This window comes from Pituophis catenifer, unplaced genomic scaffold (assembly GCF_029215685.1).
Source record: "Pituophis catenifer annectens isolate HBS135680 unplaced genomic scaffold, rPitCat1.0.hap2 SCAF_14, whole genome shotgun sequence".
NCBI lineage: Eukaryota > Metazoa > Chordata > Lepidosauria > Squamata > Colubridae > Pituophis > Pituophis catenifer.
In genome coordinates, this window is record NW_027256894.1 from 4928175 (window position 1) to 4950618 (window position 22444).

Below are 22444 nucleotides of genomic sequence, written 5' to 3' on the forward strand. Positions count from 1 at the left end.
ATTTTTTATTTACATAAATAACCACACCATTCTTTTTCTGCGAAGTTGAAGATATAAAATGTGCTCCTAGTTTTGAGTTTATCAAATATTTTTGATCTTGAGTTGTAATATGCGTTTCTTGTAAACATATTATATCATTATTAAATTGTTTCAAATATGTAAATAATTTCTTCCTTTTCTGTGCTGAATTCAACCCATTGACGTTCCAAGATAGACACTTAAAGGTCATCAGCCTCTTTCTGGAGCGCAGAGCAAAATATTTGAAGTTCATCCGAAAGCTTCGATCTCGCTCCTCCCATAGCGCCACTCTCTTGTATGGTACTCTTAACTGCCTTCTTGTCTTGTCTTTCCTGTTGTTGTTGTTGCTTTTGTTTAAGTAGCTTGGATTGAGCTCTAGTTATACGTTGATCTTTAACTTCAGCCAACTGAATCAAATCCAAAATTGGAGAAGAATCCAGCAAGGGCTCACTCAGAAAACCTCCTTCTGCACCTTGCACTGTTTCTAATTCCTGTTTAGACTGTTCTTTCAATTGCCTCTCTTCACTCTCCTTAATCTCCAAAACTGTAGATGTACGTGGAGATGGTGTTCTTTCCTTAAGAATAGTACTATAAAAGTGTTGTGCCTTCTCCACGGTATTCAGCCGATATCCTTCTCCCTTATATCTAAAAATTATCCCAGCTGGTGCGTCCCACCGGAAGGGTATCTGTAAATTTTTCAATTCCTTAACAAGAAAACCAAATTCTTTTCTAGCTTTCAGCATTTTAGGAGGTAATTCTTTAAAAATTTCAAGTCGTGAGCCCCCCACTTGTACAGAAGTGTGAAAAGATTTTTGCAGGATATCATTTCTAATTTCTCTATCAGTAAAATATATGACCACATCTCTGGGCAGTTGTCTTTGTCTGGCCACCCAAGAGTTCACTCTGTAAATTTTATCTATTTTATGAAATACCAAATCAGGATTAACTTGTAAAATCTTAGCCAAGGCTTCAGAGCAAACTTGTCTCAAATCCTGTCTCTCCTCCTCTCGAATTCCCCGAAGCCGTATGGCAAATTCCATCGCCCGGAATTGTATCATAACAATCTCATCTTCAATTCTCTGCATTTTATTGTCAACTTCATCAATTTTATAATCATTGTCTTTCATCTTAACATTAACTTCTGATTTAAATTCTTCAACTTTAAAATCAACTTTCCCAATAAATTCTACCAGGCCAGACGCCACTTCTGATATTTTTTTGGTCACCTTTTTTTGATTCTGATTCACCATGTCTTTAACTTCATTAATTTCCTGCATAAATTCCTGATGTGATTTTTGAAGTTTATCATCTATCTCCTGTTGAGATTTTTGAAATTTATCATCCAAAGTTTTAGAAATAAATTCTTTTAAATCTCCCACATCAAATTCTTTTTTCTGAGTTTGTAACTGTTGAGCAGGGGGAAGTTGCGTTTCATGTTTGTGTGTGGGGGATCCCCCCCCCTAATGCCTTCCCTTCCTGCTTCTTTGAAGCCATCCTGGCTCGTGATCTAGTTTTTCTAAAGAGGGAAGTTCCTTTTCCTTTCCCTCCTGCACAAAGACTTCTAAAAAAGTCCCCCAGATTTAATCAAATAAGGGTTAAAATAAAGCAAAGTCCAGTATTAAAAGGGGAGAAATTGTTGTTTCTCTTATAACAAGCAAGGCAACTTTGTAGCAACTTGGAAACTTTGTAACAAAACAAGATAACTTCACCAATCCACATTCGCTGGCTCGTTAACTCTGAGGCTAGGCGCCATGTTTTTTCAAAGCACTTTCACTCACTCGCATTTCTCAAATTGAAAGTCAATAAAGTGCTGATACTTGCGTTTCCAAATTTCAGGATTCAGGTAGTTTCGCTGTTTATTAAAGCCGGTTCTTTCACTTTAAGTTTCCTGCAGCCGGCTTGTTCTGCAAAAGCAGAATCGTCCCACGTCGCCCGGAGTTTCAGCAGGCTGGAAGGGAGCCACGCCTGTTCCCTCCCCAGAAACTTCCCTGGGGGGTTACAGGGGCTCAACCTGTGCCCTGCGATCTCTCCTTCTTCAATCCTCTGGATCTAGAAGTTTTCGAGCCGCTTCTTCGTCTCGAAGCGGCTCTACAGGCGGCGGGGCTGGCGGAGCTTCAAAGAGCGCCGCCGTCGCCGAAGACAAGGAAACCGGAAGTCTCCTAGGGCTGAAATCTTGTTAAGGAATATGCGCAGAGTAACCCTTGAGTAGCAAGGTTGTGCACATGAGAAACGACTGAGAGTGATTGTGAATAAGCACTGTCAATACACAGACACACTGAATTGTGATATTCTTTTATTTTTAGGAAAAAGCAAAGCAAAGTCCGATAAACAATCCAGGTCATACACAGATAAAGATAGTTAATTTGTCAATCCAGGGATATTCCAAAAACAAAGTCTTCTTACCAGTTGTTGTAGTCATATGCAATAAAACAGTTCTTTTTGGAGTTGCAAACAGGAACAAGTACAGCAGTAAAACAATCAGTAAAACAGTAGAAAACAACAAGTAGCAATGATCAAGCAGTGATCATGCAGAGAGAACAGGCAGAGAGGAGCAGAGGTAGCAATAATAATGTAATAAGAAAAATAAGCCATGATTCAAGCTTCCTGTTAAGTACATTGGCTACAGAGCTAGCCAAGTATGATGCAATACAGCATTACAGTCTTAAAGCTATACTTTACATTTTGACTGCAAACATGCATTGATGGTTTATATATATTGCCAACCCAACCAGTTAGGCTATAGCCATTCCCTAACAAATCTACTTACCTTCCATACCGGTTCACTGTGGGAACGTAATGACTCCAGTCTATTCCTCTCTTGACTCCACCACCAGGCTCGGCCTGTCCTTCTGCTACAAAGCATCTAATTTGCTTATTTCTTCTGTCAGGTTCGGCTCCTTGGTGTTGTCTCTCAAGGTCAGCCCACTCTGGTCATCATGGAACTCATGACCCGAGGAGATCTGAAGAGCTACCTGCGGTCTCTCCGCCCGGACACGGAAGTATGTTTGTGGTAGGGGTGTGGGAATTGCATGTGCTTTGTGAAAAGAAGATAGCTTCCCAAGTAAAATAGGGTGTTCAACGAAGTCTAGTCCTTTGAATTGGACTAGAAGACCTTCGGGGTCCCTTCCGACTCTGTAATTCTCTTATTCTGAATTCTTAGGCAGATGTTTTCCGTGTTGCTACAGCTACCGTGTTTCCCCGAAAATAAGACCCTGTCTTATATTTTTTTTGAACCCTGAAATAAGCACTTGGCCTTATTGCCATGCGCTCAAAAGCCCGATTGGGCTTATTATCAGGGGAATGTCTTATTTTGGGGGAAACAGGGTAGATGATAGATAGATAAATGATAGATAGATAGACAGACAGACAGATGATAGATAGATAGATAGATAGATAGATAGATAGATAGATAGATAGATACCATGTTACCCCAAAAATAAGACCCTGTCTTATATTTTTTTTGAACCCTGAAATAAGCGCTTGGCCTTATTGCCATGCGCTCAAAAGCCCGATTGGGCTTATTATCAGCGGAAGTCTTATTATGGGGGAAACAGGGCAGATGATAGACGGATGGATGGATGGATGGATAGACAGACAGACAGACAGACAGACAAGACAGATAGATCGATACTGTGTTTCCCTGAAAATAAGACCCTGTCTTATATTTTTTTGAACCCTGGCCTTATTGCCATGCGCTCAAAAACCCGACTGGGCTTATTATCAGGGGAGGTCTTATTTTGGGAGAAACAGGGTAGATGATAGATAGATAGACGGACAGACAGTAGATAGATAGATAGATAGATAGATAGATAGATACCATGTTACCCCAAAAATAAGACCCTGTCTTATATTTTTTTTGAACCCTGAAATAAGCGCTTGGCCTTATTGCCATGCGCTCAAAAACCCGACTGGGCTTATTATCAGGGGAGGTCTTATTTTGAAGGAAACAGGGTAGATCCGTCCTATTCTGCTAGCCCATGGCTTCCATAAACTTGATTTAAGGAAGCCACCACTTTTTCTTTAACTGGTTATGTCGTGATAGGAAAGAGTTAAGATATTCTGCAATAGGCATGTTCAATTTTTGTGAGCAGGTAGGCAAGTATGAAGATGAAAAAAAGCTACTCGGTGTACAGAGATGCTCAATATTTAAACAGCAAGAAGCATTCCCTTTATTTACCGCGGCTTTTTCATTCTTCTTTTGTATAAATAACAAAACGACAATCCTCTAGCCATTTTGCCCACCTAATTGTAAATAGCTGCACACGCCTTCCTTTGTCCCTGCTGCTTACTCAGCTGGCTGCTGGGCCTCTGTCTGAAATGTTTCGCCCTTACTTTTGACTCTGAATAAGCCAAGGATGGTTGTTTAGTGTAAAACAGCCCTGCTAATTGCTCGTGACTCTCAGTACGGCAGCCACCGTTCCCTTTTGCTCTTGCCTTGAATTATGAATGAGTTTTTGCAACAAACACTAATATTTAGTCATGCGGTTGACATTTAATATTCACGCTGGCAGCAGAAGATCAGTAGTCACCCTTGTGTGTGTTGTCACAAGTTCCAAGTTAGGCAGGAGAAAGCGGCTGGGGGGGAGGGGAGAGTCCTCAAAAACCAAATAAAAGTGAAATTAGGGCTGGCAGATCTCGTTGTGTTCTTCCCTTCTCGCCGTCTTTGTGGATGGCTTCTGTTGTAAATAATTCATGGGGAGATAGTAGAAGCATCTGGTGTGTTTGTGAAGATGAAAGTGTGACTGTAAACCAAGCAGCGTTCCTTGAGCTGAGATACAGAAATGTCTTGGCTTCTAAAAACATGATTGTGGAAACAACCTTGGGGGCTGAGCGTGGACGACGTATGAACTTTTCTGTTTCTTTCTTTTCTCTCCCGTTGTACTATGGTTGTCCTTCCTCTCCCTTGTTGGATGTGAGAAAACATAGAGCTTTTGTTGGATGAAAGAGAACATGGAGCTCTTGTTAGATGAGAGAGAACATGGAGCTTTTGTTGGATGAGAGAGAAATGGAGCTTTTGTTGGATGTGAGAGAACATGGAGCTCTTGTTGGATGAGAGAGAACATGGAGCTCTTGTTGGATGTGAGAGAACATGGAGCTTTTGTTGGATGAGAGAGAACATGGAACTCTTGTTGTATGTGAGAGAACATGGAGCTTTTGTTGTATGTGAGAGAACATGGAGCTTTTGTTGGATGAGAGAGAACATGGAGCTTTTGTTGGATGTGAGAGAACATGGAGCTCTTTATGGATGTGAGAACATGGAGCTCTTGTTGGATGTGAGAGAACATGGAGCTCTTGTTGGATGAGAGGGAACATGGAACTCTTGTTGGATGTGAGAGAACATGGAGCTCTTCATGGATGTGAGAACATGGAGCTCTTGTTGGATGTGAGAACATGGAGCTCTTGTTGGATGAGAAAGAACATGGAGCTCTTGTTGGATGAGAGAGAACATGGAGCTCCTGTTGGATGAGAGAGAACATGGACCTCTTCTTGGATGTGAGAGAACATGGACCTCTTCTTGGATGTGAGAGAATATGGACCTTTCGGCACACGTTTCAAGAGAGGGCAGTTCCGTTGGGCAGCCAATGAAACGAATGGCCAGCCGTGACATTAAAAAATGAGCCAAGTCTTGAGGTTGGAATAAGGAAAGAAAGCTCAACTTTCTTTATTGACTTGGTGGCAATCTCCATTTTTTCCTTAGAACAACCCCGTTCAGAATCCTCCGCCTTTAAAGAAGATGATTCAGATGGCTGGGGAGATTGCAGATGGCATGGCTTATCTCAACGCCAACAAGTTTGTCCACAGAGATCTGGCTGCCAGGAACTGCATGGTAGCCGAGGACTTCACTGTGAAAATTGGAGGTAGAACTTCATTACTACATTAAAAAAGGAACCATTTAATATTGTTGTAGACCCAACAGGCTGAAAATGTACAAGCAAGACTTGGTGACCCCTCCAAGAAATAGATAGGGCAAAAATTTCCAAGTTTGGTATGTGTGTGTGTGTAAAATCTTGAGTTCTTGATAGGCTTCATGTTCATTGGATAACCATTTGTCTGAAATGGTACAGGGGTTCCTACCTGAGCAGGGAGTTGGACTAGAAGACCTCCAAGGCCCCTCCATGAGTTTCTAACTAGTTCCAATCAAAACACTGGGGTGTAGCCACCAACTTTTAAGTGTTTTTGGAACTCATTTTGCAACCCGTATATAGAGGTGGATGGACATAACCTTGAAAATGAGAATGCAAGGGGAGTTACAGAAACCTTCGTCTTAGTTTTAATTTGATTCTAAACTTGACTGTAAAAACTATGATTTTTGTAATAGAGTTGTCAAAGTCTGGAATGCTCTACATTATAGTATTTCCTTGCAGTAGCTCAGGGGATGACAAAAGTAGACTTCCAATAGACTTTTAGTAGCCTGTTTTGTGCCTTGGCCCACCTTGAAATTATGACACCATAGGAGACCAAGAGGGGTTTTTGTAATAAAGGTGACATTAGAGATTGATACCTGATTTTGGAACCAAAAAGACCAGAATACATCTTCCCCAGCAACTAACTGCCAGATAAGCAGGGATTAACCCCAGACAAACAATCAAGCAGAAAACAATAGCCAAATCAAGGAACTACCAGAGAGAAAAATCACACTCCTGCCAATAACAATCACGGGGCAAGCTACTGTATATAAACAGGAAGCAAACCCTACCCTTCTTCGCATTGATGTTGTTACCTAGTCAGGTCGTGAAAGGTTTACAAGACAACAATCAGAGAGCACCGAGGACTTCATTTGTAGCTCAGCATGCTTTAAAAAACAACAACAACAACAACAACCCTCACTATCTTTAAAATAATAAATAAATGAAGCTGAAATCGATAGGAAACGTAGTGGCCATCTCATTTCCCTCTCAATCTTTGTGATTGCAGATAAAATGAGGTATTTTAGTACATTCCCAGGGGCGCTATAAAGCAGAAATAAAAGTTTGAGCTAATAAAGCTACACCACCGAAGTCTGCCGGCTAAACTTGGTTTTGCTGTTATTTTGATTTCTGCTTGAACTGCAATTTGCTGAGCGCTTACTTGCCTGTTGTGTGCTGTGTAGATTTTGGCATGACGAGGGATATCTACGAGACTGATTACTACCGGAAAGGTGGAAAGGGACTTCTGCCGGTCCGCTGGATGTCCCCAGAATCGCTGAAGGATGGCGTGTTCACGACCCACTCGGATGTTTGGTAATAAAGACAATTATTTATCAAAGCACTCTTTGATTGCTCTTTGCCGGTCCCTGAAACTTGGGTTTTGACCAGGGTTTCCAAACTTGGTAACTTTAAGACTTGTGGACTTCAATTCCCAGAACATACATTACAATAAAAATCTTTTAACACATTTTAAAACAATATAAATAGTAAAAAAAGAAAGAAAGAAAGAAAGAAAGAAAGAAAGAAAGAAAGAAAGAAAGAAAGAAAGAAAGAAATCTGGAGTTACCAAGAGTCTCTGATGCAGTGTTTCTCAACCTAGGCAACTTCAAGATACGGGGGCTTCAACCCCCAGAATTCCCCAGTCAACATGGTGGCTGGGGAATTCTGGGAGTTGAAGTCCACAAGTCTAAAAGTTGCCAAGTTTGGAGATCCCTTGGTTTAGATCAGTGTTTCTCAACCTTGGAAGCTTGAAGATGGGTAGACTTCAACTCCCAGAATCCCCCAGCCAGCAGTGCTGGCTGGGGGATTCTGGGAATTGAAGTCCACCCATCTTCAAGCTACCAAGGTTGAGAAACACTGGTTTAGATAGATGTGGCTTTGAAGATACTCTGCTGTGAAAGCTGTAAACATCTCAGGGTGGGAATTCTACTTCCTTAGGGAAGCTTTTGTCATGCTTAACACCCCACCCCCACAAAAAAGTTCAAACTGTTTGGTTTTAAAACTGGTCCATTTCTCTGATTAGGCAGGGTCCCTTACAGTAGATGTAACAGGAAGAACCAAATACAGGTTGTCCTCCACTTACAACCACAATTGAGCCCAAATTTTCTGTCGTTAAAAGTGAACTTTGCCTGTCCCATTTTACCCTGTACCTTTCTTGCCACCATTGTTAAGTGAGTCTGTGAAGTTTCCGAAAGATGCCCTAATTAATTCATGAGCCATGAGCCAAACTTCAAAAGAAATACAGTCATTTATTAGGAGCACCATTTCGGCAATATTCGGATGCAGTTAGAACTAATCCCACGTAGATTTACGTTCCCCTATGACCCTGTCTCTCCCCTCCTCCTTGCCCATGTCATAAATCACATTCTCCAATTAACCACTTTGGCTGGCTTTGAAACCCAACACCCTCCTACTGATTGCGGTAAGAAAGCATCTATGGAATGTAGCTTCAGTTAGGGAAATCAATCCCTCCTGCTCATGGCAACTTGAAAGCTTTGCAAGTTGACAGAGTCACTGCAGTTGTTAAGTCAGTAACGCGGTTGTTAAGTGAATCTGGCTTCCCCATTGACTTTGCTTGTCAGAAGGTCGCAAAATGTGACCGCATGACCCTGGGAAACTGCCACCATCATACAGTAAATATGGGTCAATTGCCAAGCGTCTGAATTTTGATCACGTGACCTCGGGACCCTGCAACAGTCATAAGTACATGCCAGTTGCCAAGTGTCTGAATTTTGATTAGGTGATGGTTGTAAGCGTGGGAAATGGCCGTAAGTCACTTTTCAGTGCCGTCTCAACTTCGAGCAGTCACTAAATTTGTAAGTCGAGGGCTACCTGTGCTGGAATCCACTTGAGAGTGAGTTCCTCAATACGATGGCTTCCAAGTTGTAAGAGTTAAAAACGGGTGTCATTGTTTTTCCGTGCTAGTTTCCCACAGCCCCAGTGAAGCTTGTTAGATCTCCAGGCTTGGCAGGCTTGTAACAGCATGGCTGTTACATATAGATTTGTATATTTTGGGAAACCCGCTGCAGAATTTGGCTGCCGGCTGCAAAATTCTTGGGATGGGGAAAGCCATTGCTCTCTTGCAGTCCAGCTTTCTGGAAAAGCTAACTTTGGAGCGGAGCTGCCTCGTTTTTATTTTAGATTCCGCTGACGGAATAAAAATAAACACGGCAGAACTGAGGTTGTCGATGAGAGCTCATTTGGATCCAGATCCCAGAGTAAATGACATTTTAGTTACTATCAGGAGTTCCATAAGTGAATTTCAATATTTCAAGAGTTGTGGAGAATTCATACATGCAGCAAATATGGCTTCCCTTTGGATAACGGTTTTTTAATGAATATTTTGAACGCGGCAGATATGTACAACTTGGAATATAAAAGCCACTTTGGGTTATGTGGCATGAATAAATTAAGCAGGGATATTAAACTTCTGGCCATTTTTTTTTTCTTCTATAAATCTTCCTTAGATTTTCCTGTCACCGAGGCTTTCCTTTGTTCAAATGGGACTCCATGCATCTAAATATGGTGTCTTCTGAAAGAGCCAGCCATGAGGTCGGTCTTTCTCAACCTTGACAACTTTAAGTTGTGTGGACTCCCAGAATTCCCCAGCCACCATGCTGACGGGGAAATTCTGGGGGTTGAAGTCCCCGTATTTTGGAGTTGCTTAGGTCGAGAAACACTGCATGATTAGATGCTCTTGGTAACTCCAGATTTCTTTCTTTTTAATGTTTCTATTGTTTTAAAATGTGTTAAAAGGTTTTAATAGTAATGTATGGTCTGAATCAGTGGTGAAATCCAATTTTTTTACTACCGGTTCTGTGGGCGTAGCTTGGTGGGCGTGGTGTGGCTTGGTGGGCGTGGCAGGGGAAGGATACTGCAAAATCCCCATTCCCTTCCCACTCCTGGGGGAAGGATATTGCAAAATCTCCATTCCCTCCCCACTCCAGGGGAAGAATACTGCAAAAACTCCATTCCCACCCCACTCCTAGGGGAAGGATATTGAAAAATCTCCATTCCCACCCCACTCTGGGGCCAGCCAGAGGTGCTATTTGCCGGTTCTACGAACTACTCAAAATTTCCGCTACCGGTTCTCCAGAACCTGTCTGAACCTGCTGGATTTCACCCCGGTCTGAATTGTGAGCAGCCCAAAGTCGTTTGCTGAGATGGATGGCTATAGAAATCAAATAAATATAATAAAAGGTGACATGATTTGACCATGAGCAGACAAAAGAGCATTGGGAGCAGGAGCAACTTCTGACTTCCTGCTGATTTCCCCATTGATTTCCTTGTGAGACTCTAGCAGAAAACATCAAAAATCTCCTTTCCCTTCCCTCTTCTCCCTTCCCAGCAGGATGGTAAACAGCCTGCTGGGAAGCTGTTTACCTGCCTGCTGGGAAGGGACAAGAGGCAAGGAGTAAGGGATTATGAGACTGGCTGGGAAACTGTCACAAAACGTTGAAAAATAAGGTCTCATAAGTGTAGCAGCAGCTAACACCACTGAAGCAGCCACAACCTCTCCAAATTTTGATCCCTTGGGAGTCCTGGGTCCTGAATTTTTGACACATTCTATATGTTAGCCCATTTAAGATGCCTTGGTTTAAAAACGGTTGCCCTGTGATGCCATTTTATCCAGTTAATGGTCCCAACAACAAGAATTTTAATAGTATACAGATCCAGAATGCATTCCATAACCAAAGTAGCAAGTTAATGTTGAAGGGAACATCAATATTTTAAACTTCTTTTTCCACATGATCCAATATAATTAAAAAAAAAATTGGGGGGGGATTTAATTATATTGGAGGGGAAGGGGCAGTGGGCTTTTTCTTGGTGGATTTTGCATCAAAAGTTGCAGTTGCCACCTGAAGATGCTGTGTTCGAATGATGCTTTGGGAGGTCTCCATATCAGGTTTAGATGATCAAGTTTTTGAATTTGGGCCATTATTTCTGTCTTCTGCACTCTGCTTACTGATTTATATTGTATTTGAGCTTTTCTTCCAGCCTCTGATCAGGGATTCAATAAATAAAATAAAATAAATCAACTGAATATGCTTAAAGCATGTTTAAGTGTCCCATTCAAAGCCGAATTTGGGGATTACATTGGTTGACTTAAAATATTTACAATTGAGTCGGATTCAGCGTGGCAGCCACACAAAGACAGGAGATAAAAGCTTCCAGTCTGTTTGCAACAAATCAATTTATTACCTTATCCAAAGTGTAGTTTGTACAATTGACTCCAAATTAAATTTCACCAGATCAGGCCCTATGGGGGTTTTTATTTTTTGGGAGTGCATAAAAAGAGCAGTGGCTGTTATTATTATTGATTCAGTTTGTGCCTACCCTTTTAGCCTGTGTTAATTTATACTTATAATTGCAGTATTTTTCCCTAGTTGTGTTACACAACACTGCCTTTTTATAGCAAAGTTCACATGCCTGTTAAAAAAAAAACTATGATGGTGCCACACTGTCAACATAATCATAACGTATGCAAGTGACACAGTTGTTGTGACGCAGATACACAAGTGTTGTGGGATGTCGTCACTGCGGGAATTGTCTGCCGGTTGCACGTGCCCCTTTCTCCAATACCCAAGTGTTTCTGTAAGCTTTTATCAGTATAAGACCAGGCCCACATGGGAAGGTTCAATTAAACTGATTTATTGCTAAATGCCTATGCGCAGGAATCTTCTCAACTAACAGTCAACACTTGGTTAGAATTAGATAAAGGCCAACAGTACTCAAAGGGGGCTGGACTTGGTTTGCTTGTGGCGATGTAAGGATGCTAGGCTGATGCCTGTCTTCACTCCTCCTCCATGTTTGGCCATTCCTTCTCCTGCATCTCTATACACGTTTTACTTTTGAGTTCCTCCAGACAAATCTTAAGCTTGGGGTGTCTCTTACGTTTCTTAACCTTTTCCTTGTAGGTCTTTCGGCGTTGTCTTGTGGGAAATTGCCACCTTAGCGGAGCAGCCTTACCAAGGCATGTCCAATGAACAAGTTCTACGTTTCGTGATGGAGGGAGGCCTCCTGGAAAAGCCAGACAACTGCCCAGACATGCTGTACGTATATCCAGACCTTCCCTGTCTTTGCCTGCCTTGTCCTCTTCACCTGACTGCTGTGGGATTGGCCCATCCCACTCGTGCCAGCAGAGGAGGCATGCTATGGGTCCCATCAGCCCGATTATTCCGGCTGGCGGGATCCAGGAGGAGGGCCTTCTCTGCTGTTGCTCCTGCCCTCTGGAACATCTGGGTCCCCCTGATGTGAGGTTGGCCCAAATCCCCCTATCCTTTCGTAAGGGCCTTAAAGATGTTAATCCACCAGGAATTCTGGGAATTGAAATGCACAAGACTTCAAGTGGCCAAGGTTGGAGGCCCCTAATCTAGTTCACATTTTTGAAATAAGATAGGGATCTCAACGTACGACTCATTCGACCGATCCTGGCTTAAATTTTCCACTGGAAATTTCCAGAAAAGAAACGGCTCCTTGTTAAAAGTTTTTTTTTTTCCTTCTTCTTCTATCAAAGCAGGATTTTTTTTTTTCATCTTTTGAATTCAACTGGGGACCCCCTCCTTCCTTTTTCCAGAGACCCAGACTTTCCACCTTATATATGTTTTCCGAAGCTTTACGATGATTTTGCAAACCCGATTGTGTCGGGCTCGGCTCGGAGTTGGCAAATACAGAACTTGTGTGAATAGTGGCTTTCTGGAAGGAAAAAACACTATTTTGCTTGCCTTTCCCCCCCCTCCCCTCCCCTTTTTTGGTTCGAGGCCCGCATGAGGGATGCAACTGCTTAAGGGGCCTCAGCTGTTTGAGATTCTCAGGAAAAGAGCTTATTTAGCCAGAGGGCTTAGACTGGTATCAGGTGACAGTTCAACCTTGTTTTGCTAGCTCGCTAGCTGGAGTCGGGCAAAGGAGGCGGCTGTCGGGGCGTTGCTAAGGAACTGAATTCCCCACCTTATTTTTATTTCTCCCCCCCCTCCTCAGAATGGGAAATCTCCAGCAAGCTTTGAAATTCTGCTAAAAACAGAGGGGAATTATTTAACCAGGCCAGCCAGGGGGGAACGGAGGGGGCACGGATGTGCAGATTTGCAAAGCAGAAAAGATGTTCCAGTCTGAATTTTCATGGGCAAAGAGCGTTTATTAATAAATCAAGACCTCCCCTGTTTTCCCCCTCTAGCAATTGAAAACGAAAATGATGTTTAAGCCCCGGTAATTAAGGTTGGGGAGATTTGTCTGAGGATAGCTTTTAAACTGCCGTTTAACGGGGGAGAACTGCTAATAGGTATAAATTGACATAATTTCTTGGATGAAGAAATGTTTTGGGTCCCCCCGTCCCCTGTAAGCTGATCAAATTACTCTCAATGGCTGGTCAGCTCTTCCAGCCTTCCCTTTTAGAAAGCGATAGATGAAAGCAGAAAAAGCATTTCTGCCCCAGTCAATAGCTCTTGAAGGTGTTTTCCTAACCCGGCCCCTCCAGGGACGGTGAAATCCAGCTGGCAGGCAGAGCTGTTGGCACACAGGTAGTCCTCGACGTACGACCACAGTTGAGCCCAATCTTTTATGTTGCTACGCAAGACAATTGAGTGAGTGTCGTCCAATTTTGCAACCTTTCTTGCCACAGTTGTTAAGTGAATCCGTGCAGTTGTTAAGTTAGCCATAGGGTTGTTAAGTGAATTGGCTATGGCTAGTCTAGAGAAGGACTAGGGGGGGCGACCTGATACCAATGTTCTAATATTTGAGGGGCTGCTACAAAGAAGAGGGAGGACAGCCTATTCTCCAAAGCACTTGAAGACAGGACAAGAAGCAGCGGATGGAAATGAAACAAGGAAAGAAAAGAGGAAAAAAGTATAATTCCCAAGAACAAGAGAGAGAGGTGCAGCTTTTCCTCCCGTGGAGCAACACCCCAACCTGAGGGTTGGTGAGGCTTTGAAGAAGTGGCAAGGAATTCCCCAGGACAAAGAGAAAGAAAGGGAGAGGGAGAGGGAGAGAGACAGAGGGAGGGAGAGGGACTGAGAGGGAGAGGGATAAAGAGGGAAGGAAGGAGGGAGGGAGACACAGAGGAAGAGAGAGGGAAAGAGGGAGCGAGAGTGTGGGAGGGAGGGAGAAGACACAGGTGGAGAGAGGGAGGGGGACACAAGGAAGATGAGAGGGAGGGAGAGAGACAGGGAAAGAGGGAGGGAGAGAGAGAGAGAGGGTGAAAGAAAGAGCGAGGGACACAGGGAAGGTGAGAGGGAGGAAGGGAGGGAGAGGGAGAGGGACACGAGGAAGGTGAGGGAGGGAGGGAGGCAGACAGAGAGAGGGAAAGAGGGAGTGAGAGAGATGGAGAGAGATAAAGAGGGAAGGTGAGAGAGGGAGGCAGGGAGACACAGAGGAAGAGAGAGGGTGGGAGGGAGGGTGAGAGAGCGGGAGGGAGCCCCTTCGGCCGGAAATCAAAAGGGCAGCAGCTCAGCGGTTGTTGTTTCTCCTGCTTGCACACGTCACTGCGTGCCAAAGGAAGGTGCCGTCAGAGACGCCTTTTCATTCCTCCCTCGTGATCCCCGTAGCTCCCCGTAGCAAACCGTCTCCCTCTTCCTCCCATTTCTGGAAGAGCCTTCGGGTTTCCGAGGCCTCGTCAACAAGGCCTTCGAACCCCCACCGGCTGAGGGAAACTTCCTTTTATGGCAGGCTGGTGGAATGGCCTCAAAGGAAGTGTCACATGGGCTTGCTGGCACATGTGTCCCGCTGGCCTCTTTGTGGTATCTCCTCCGCGTTTCCCTTCAGCCAGCCGGGCAAGGAGCTGCTGCTGCTCTCCCTGTCCTTGGTCCCAGCTGGTTGTTTTTAGACAAAGAGGCAGCTGGGGAAACGGACGGGTGTGAAGTCAGCGAAATGGATCTTGGTTCGTTAGATCTGGGGCAGATTTCTGGCTGGGTTGGGCCAGCCTGGCTCTTTGCAAATAAAAGAGGAAGAGGAAATAAAACCCAACATCTCCGGAACCTGGTTTTGTCTTTAAGACGGAGGGGCGGCATTAAGCAAAAATCGGGGAATGTTTATTTCTAATTCCTTTATTGTACAGATTAACAAGAGTTGAAAGGGACTTTATAGGTCCGTGATGGCAAACCTATGGCACGCCTGCCACAGGTGGCACGTGGAGTCATATCGGTGGGCACGCAAGTGTTGCCCTAGCTCAGGTCCAGTGCGCAAGCGCGCCGGCCAGTTGATTCTCAGGCCTTCCGGTCCCACTGGAAGTCGGGAAACTGGCCTCGGGGGATGGGTGGGGAAGGTGGTTTTCGCCCTCCCCAGGCTCCTGGAAAGCCTCTGGAGTCTGGGGAGGGTGAAAAATGGATCTTCCGGTCCCACCGGAAGTTGGGAAATGGGCCGTTTCCGGTCTCCAGAGGGCCTCCGGTGGGGTGGGGAAGGCCGTTTTCACCCTCCGCAGGCTCCTAGAAAGCCTCTGGAGCCTGGGGAGGGCAAAAAACGGGCCTACTGGACCCACCGTGCCATCTTGTGCCAAAAGCAGGGGGGAGCGTGGGAGGGGGGGTCGCATGCCCATGCGCGGGAGGGCACACGCGCTTTGAATTATGGAGGTGGGCACGCACACCCGCGACCCTCCCACACTTCCCCCACTTTTGGCACGTGGCAGTAAAAAGGTTAGCCATCACTGTTATAGCTCATCTATAGCCCAAACCCCACCCCACCCCACCGCCTAAGCAGGAGACCCTACACCAGTGATAGCTAACCTTTTTGCCGTCGCATGCGAAAAGTGGGGGGAGCACGGGGAGATTGTGTGCGTGCGTGCCCACACCCATAATTCAATGCCCCCCCCCGCGCCCTGTCCTCCCACTCATGTGTGCGTGTTCCCCCCGCACTTCCCCCGCTTTTGGCACACAATGGCACGGTTGGCCTGTTTTTCACTCTCCCCAGGCTCCAAAGGCTTTCTAGGAGCCTGAGGAGGGCAAAAATAGCCTTCCCCCCCCCCCCCCCGGAGGCCCTCTGGAGGCCGGAAACAGCCCATTTCCTGACTTCTGGTGGGCCCGGAAGGCCCGAAAATCAGCTGGCCGGCGCATGCATGCGTGCTGGAGCTGAGCAAGGGCAATGCTCACGGCCCTACACCAATAATGGCAAACCTTTTAGACACCGAGTACTCAAACTGCGCACGTGCCCGAACTGATAAACATGTGTGCATGCACAGCAAAGACCAAAGACCAGCTGGCTGGCGGGAGGCAGGGCATCCCAACACTGGCAGCGTGGCAAGCAGTAAGCTCTTTTTCTTTCGTGAGCTTCTGTTTCGTCGTTTGCAGGGAAAGCTCACGAAAGAAACGCCACGGAGATGTGACCTGAGGCGACGGTGTGCGTGCCACCAGAGAGGGCTCGGTGTGCCACCTCTAGCACACGTGCCATGGGTTCCCCATCACAGCCCCACACCGTTTCTGACAAAGGGCAGTCCAATCTTTTCTTGAAAGTCTCAAGCGATGAAGCTCCCACAGCTTCCGAAGTTATCGAAGTTCGATAGTCCTCAACTTACAATAGTTTGTTTGGTGCAGTGTTTCTCAACCTTGGGAACTTTAAGATGTGTGGACTTCAACTCCCAGAATTCCCCAGCCAGCCATGCATGGCTGGCTGGGGAATTCTGGGAGTTGAAGTCCACACATCTTAAAGTTCCCAAGGTTGAGAAACACTGGTTTAGTAGCTGTTCAAAGTGATGACGGCCCTGAAAAAAGTGACTTATGACCGTTGTTTCACACTTACAACCGTTACGGCATCCCCATGGTCACGTGATCAGAATTCAGACAGCTTGGCAACCGACTCGTATTTATGACGGTTGCAGTGTCTTGAGCTTGTGTGATCCCGTTTTGTGACCTTCTGACAAGCAAAGTTAATGGGAAAGACAGATTCACTTAACACAACTGTGTTATTAGCATAATAATAGCAGAGATTCGCTTAATAACTGTGGCAAGAAAGGTCGCAAAATGGGGCAAAATTCACTTAACAACTTCTCTCGCTTAGCAACATATATTTTGGGCTCTATTGTGGCCATATGTCAAGGACTACCTATCTTGTGTTATTGTTTCACTTCTGTTTACACTCCTTTCATTTTTCTTTTTTTTTTATTGTTGTAAGCCCCTCTTGAGTAACCCCACAGCCAGGTAGGTCACAAAAGGGACAGTGTAACTGTCATACATATAAGTCAATTGCCAAGCGGACCAATTTTGATCACGTGATCAAAAAGGGGTACTGCAGTGGTCATAAGTATGAAAAAAACCATCTTAAAAGTCACTTTTTTCCAGTGCCGTCGTAAACTTCAAACAATTCACTAAACAAATAGTTGTAAGTTGAGGACTTACCTGTAGGCATTCAATTTCTTGAATTAGAGCAGAGGTCTTCAAACGTGGCAGCTTTAAGACTTGTGGACTTCAACTTCCAGAATTCCTGGGATAGCTGGCTGGAGAATTCTTGGAGTTGAAGTCCACAAGTCTTAAAGCTGCCAAGTTTGAAGACCTCTGAATTAGAGCGATAATTTTTTGAGTTGACCTCCAGTGTTTGAAAGTAGCAAAGGATGGCATCCTTCCTCACTCAGGTGCCCCGAAGGTGCATTGAGTACCTAGCTCTCAACCACCATGAGGTTCCTGATCAAGCAAAGTTGAATGGGGAGTCAACTTTTAACAATCCCTTTTTGTCTTCAAAGGTGTGACTCCAGTGTCTTGGCTTTCCCCACCCCAAAGCAATGGTGCTCCCTTGCTTGCATGCTATCTCATGAAATGCCTCTTTAAAAATGTTCTGGAACCAAACATTTGTTGCTGATGTCTGTGAAGGGTCATCCAGGTCACGGATGTCCCAAAGATGCTTTTTTCAAGAGGCAACTGGACTTCCTGGCTTTTCTTTGAAGAGGTTTCACTTCTCATCCAAGAAGCTTCCTCAGCTCTAGCTGGATGGTGGGGAACGGAAGGATTTATATCCCTTGCAGTCAGCTGGTCATTTGCATCCTTTTAGAGGGCCGTTGAGGCCACTTGGAGATTTGTCTGTGTCCTCAGGGTCACCTGAGTAGTGCAAATGGTTCTTGTAGTCTGCAATTTTTCCCCCTGGAAATCGATTCCTACTCCCACACCGTTCCAAGGTGTTCGTCCCAAATTGTATAGCTAAAAAGTCTGTAGAGATTCTCAGCTATCCAGGTCAGTGGTGAAATCCACATTTTTTTACTACTGGTTCTGTGGGCGTGGCTTGGTGGGCGTGGCAGGGGAAGGATATTGCAAAATCTCCATTCCCTCCCCTCCTGGGGGAAGGATATTGCAAAATCCCCATTCTCACCCCACTCTGGGGCCAGCCAGAGGTGGTATTTGCCGGTTCTCTGAACTACTCAAAATTTCCGCTACCGGTTCTCCAGAACCTGTCAGAACCTGCTGGATTTCACCCCTGATCCAGGTCGTGGTTGTCCCAAAGGTGCGTTTTTCAAGAGGCAACTCTGGACTTTCTGGTTTTTCTTTGAAAGCGTTTCACTTCTCATCCAAGAAGCTTCTTCAGCTCACAGGGTTGTTCTTTTTCTTCTTCAGAAGGAGAGCTGAAGAAGCTTCTTGGATGAGAAGTGAAACGCCTTCAAAGAAAGACCAGAGTTGCCTCTTGAAAAAGGCACCGTTGGGACATTTTTCAGGCCGATCAAAAGCTAAACCCAAGTCCTTCTCGAATGAGTCCATGTCTGCTGTCCTCTCTTCTCTTCCCAGCTTCGAACTGATGCGCATGTGCTGGCAGTACAACCCCAAGATGCGCCCTTCTTTCCTGGAGATCATCGGCAGCATCAAGGACGAGCTGGACCCAGCCTTCAAAGAGGTCTCCTTCTTCTACAGCGACGAGAACAAGCCTCCTGACACGGAAGAGCTTGACTTGGAGACGGAGAACATGGAGAGCATTCCTTTAGATCCTTCCTCTACCCTCCAGCCTTCTGACAAACACTCAGGACACAAAGCTGAGAATGGCCCGGGTGTCATGGTCCTCCGGGCCAGCTTTGAGGAGAGGCAGTCCTACGCCCACATGAACGGGGGACGCAAGAACGAACGGGCCTTGCCTTTACCCCAGTCTTCAGCCTGCTGACCTTGAGAAAACAGGTTGTTGGGTTTTTTGGGGGGGGTTGTTTTTGTTTTCGGGGTTTTTTTTTGCAAATGCAGAAATAACACGGCTCGTGCACCTGAAGTGGGGTGAGCTTGGGAGGAAGGCGAGAGCAAGCGAGAAAATAACAATATATTCTTCAAAAGCCGACTGTACCTCAGTGGATCTTCAAGAACTGTCATTAACTGCACACAGGAGAATCCTCTCTTCGATTTCGAAGTCGAAATGACTTTTCTTATTTTTTTTTTCCTCTTTTTTTGTCGTTTCAATATGCAAAGCAGGAGATCGCTTCGAGCAACAGAACTCTCTGTACATGTGGGGCACAGTCAGCCTTCTAAAAAAAAAAACACTTTGAATTATTAACACTTAATAGCAACAGAAAAACAAACAAACAAACTTGAGAATCTGATGTGTGTCTCCCTTTTCCTCTCCTTTCTTTCTGCTTCATGATGGGAAACATGTCTGTGTGAAGTTCAACTCGATTTTTTTTTTCGTTTCTTAAAATTTTACATCCGAGGGAAAAAAAAAAAACGACAGGCCTACCAGCTCTCCTACTTCCCTTCCCTGCCTGACACTCTATAGGTGGTTACAAAAGAGAGAGAGAGAGAAAAGACTAGATTTTTTTTTTTTTACTATGATTCCTTAAAACTTTCTAGGATCACACAAAAGACGGAAGGATCATAACTTTTTCCAGCGCTGCCAAACTTTGCCAAAAAAAAAAAAAAGAGAGAGAATTTTCTTTTAGGGTTTTCCTTGTTTTTGTTTTATTTCGTTTTTGGATTTTGTTTTTTTTTTTTCCAATCACACATCCCCGTTGAAACAAAATACAGACCAATACACTCCCGTATCTATCATACACTGGCATTTTTAGAAAAGCTTAACAAAAAATTATTATTATTATTATTATTTTTTGACTGGACGAAAGAAAAAAACAGTTCTCTCTCTCTTCTTTTTTTAAAAAATAAAAAAAAGAAACACGGTGGAGAACATAAGGGATGGTTGTCGAGTTAGCAACCCTGCCCGTTCATTCTGGATACAACTGGCATTGAGGATGCGAGCAACGAGGGGAGGATGGAGATGCTTCTTGTGCAGAAATTTCAACCCCGGCCCTCCAGAATGGAAATACAGACAAGCAAAACAGGAAGCGTTGCCATGAGTTGTTTCTTCTGGTCTTTGGCAGGCTTGCAAGGGGGGAAAAAAGAATTAAATGAAAAAGAAAAGAAAAAAAAACTTAGAGAAACACTAAAAAAAAACACACACACACACTCACAGGAGAAGAATGGGCAATTAAACCAGATTCAGGCCTCCGACTCTTCGATGACTTTTTTTCCCCCCTCTGTTAATAAGACTTCAAGGGGTCTTGCAGTTCTATGTTAGACCATGGCTCATTTGCATACACATTTGTCTTTTTGTGTCACTTTTATAACTTTTTTACAGTTCAGATACTCATCTATATGTCTGTACAGAAAAAAAAAAGCTGCTATTTTTTTGTTCTTTATCTTTGTGGATTTAATCTATGAAAAAGAAAAAAAATCTTCAGGTCAACCCTCTTTCCTCCTTCCTCTCCCCTCCGCCTGCCCCGCACTTCCCGTCCTTCCATTTCCGATGAATTTCTTCCCTCATGCTTTGTACTATATATATAAAGTTGGACCTTTTCACCTTCATCCTGCCACCTCTTTTCCCGAACCGCCGTACCTGGATTCGCGATTTGCCATCGATGGTTTTAACACCTTTGAAAGATTTTCCTGGTTTCGTTTTTGTTTTTTGCTTTCTTTCTCTCCTCTTCTGTCTTCTCTTTTCGGGTTTTTTTTTTTTTTTTGCTTTGAAATATATCTATCTATCTATCTATATATTTATGACCGGTTGTTTGGGTTAAAGCACGCTTTATGGGGCTGACGGGAAAAGTACGTTGCCAATCGATGTTCATGCCCAGTTATGTATTATGCCCTCTTGAATCACCATCCTCACTCTTGGCGCATACCCAGGTCTGTTACAGTGCGAGGTAGGATGGAGACTCAGGTCACAAAAAAAGAGAGAAAAAATTAACTATTCAATGCAAGGATGGGCAACTATGGCAGTTTTATGACCCGTGGACTTCAACTCCCGAAATTCCTGTCCCAGCATGGAATTCTCATTCAGGACCGGCTCAGGGATTCTGGGAGTTGTTAATCCTTGATTTAGCATGTGGGTCTGCTTTTAGCAGTGTGGCATTGCCTCGCCCTCCTTCCCGTTGGCCCTTTCAAGCTTGGGTTGTCTCTCGCAAACCACCACAACATCTCGAAGTACATCAGATGTAGGTGAAAGGCTGCGTGCGGCCTTGTATTTCCAAGCATCAGCCTTTCCATCCTAGGAAACAGCACGCATTTCATGCTTCGCCAGTGGTGAATTTTTGCAAGGTCGCTCAACTTTTCCTCTGATTTCCGGGTATCTTTGGCCACTGCTGCGTCCAAAAAGAGGAAATAGAGGATGGATAGAAGTTTTGGAGAAAAGTGATAAGAGGTGAAACCGAATTAAGGTGTTGCAATGGGTTTGGTTGAAAAAGAGGAGAACTCAAGAGGTTGTTGATAACTGGCTAAATCCAACTGTAGCCGGACGTGGAAATTCTGTGTTAGCACTGATTAAACCAAAAAAAAGAAAAATATCTGGCAGCAGATGAAGGTTTGTTCTGGGTTGGAAATATTGATTCCTCTTCTTTTTTTAATATATATATATATATATATTATATATATATTGGCCAGGGGTTTTGTGTTTGACTAAGAACAAAGAATTAAAATATAAACTGCTAGATTGTGACTGGAGATTATGAAGTTATGTTTGTAGTGCTTTCTTTCTTTTCTTTTTTGCTTGTGTAGCTTCAGTCCCAACCATCTTTTCGCCTCCCCCATAGTTAACTATTTCCCCCCTTTTTTGAGAAAAAAAAAAGAGCAAGAAAAAAAGAAAAAAAAGTATTCTATGTAGGATTCTTTTTATTTATTTTAAATTTTTTTGTGCTCTCAGTTTAAATCACTGTAGAAGTGCCCCATAATACATTTTAAATACTGAAATAAGGGTTTGTTTTTCTGAGTTATGACGGGACAGTTTTTATTTCGTTTTTTTTTTCAAACATTTTATCTACCTCACTCTTTTTTTTGTGTGTATATATATATAAAAATATACATCTCACGTTTTCTCAGCAGCTGACAATATACTGTTGAATACTGGTGACCTCATTTGTTATACAAACCACATCCTCCGGGTTTTTAGAGAAGAAGGTCACTGCTGAACACACCCAGACACACACACACAAAATCCCTTGGAGAAGAAAGTTGTTGCTGCTTTACACTCACAAATGCTTTTGTCTCTGTGGTGTGTTGTGGATTGAAAGCAGTTTTCACTTGGTTTTGAGTACAAATGAAAAGCTCCTGTCCCTCTAGTTAGAACAGGCAGGTGAAAATCCCAGGGGTACCATTTGG

The 22444-nt window shown here is 44.1% G+C and overlaps 1 protein-coding gene across 1 annotated transcript in view; it reads left to right on the plus strand.

The window, feature by feature from the left end:
- Window positions 1-19489, plus strand: part of IGF1R (insulin like growth factor 1 receptor) — a 211533-nt gene extending 192044 nt beyond the window's left edge. The window contains exons 16-20 of the mRNA XM_070953829.1: window positions 2907-3017; window positions 5717-5876; window positions 7109-7238; window positions 11843-11977; window positions 18611-19489. Of these exons, the coding sequence (XP_070809930.1) occupies window positions 2907-3017; window positions 5717-5876; window positions 7109-7238; window positions 11843-11977; window positions 18611-18977 (903 nt within the window). The 3' untranslated portion in view covers window positions 18978-19489. The remainder of the gene's footprint in view (window positions 1-2906; window positions 3018-5716; window positions 5877-7108; window positions 7239-11842; window positions 11978-18610) is intronic.
- The last annotated feature ends 2955 nt before the right edge of the window (window positions 19490-22444 follow it).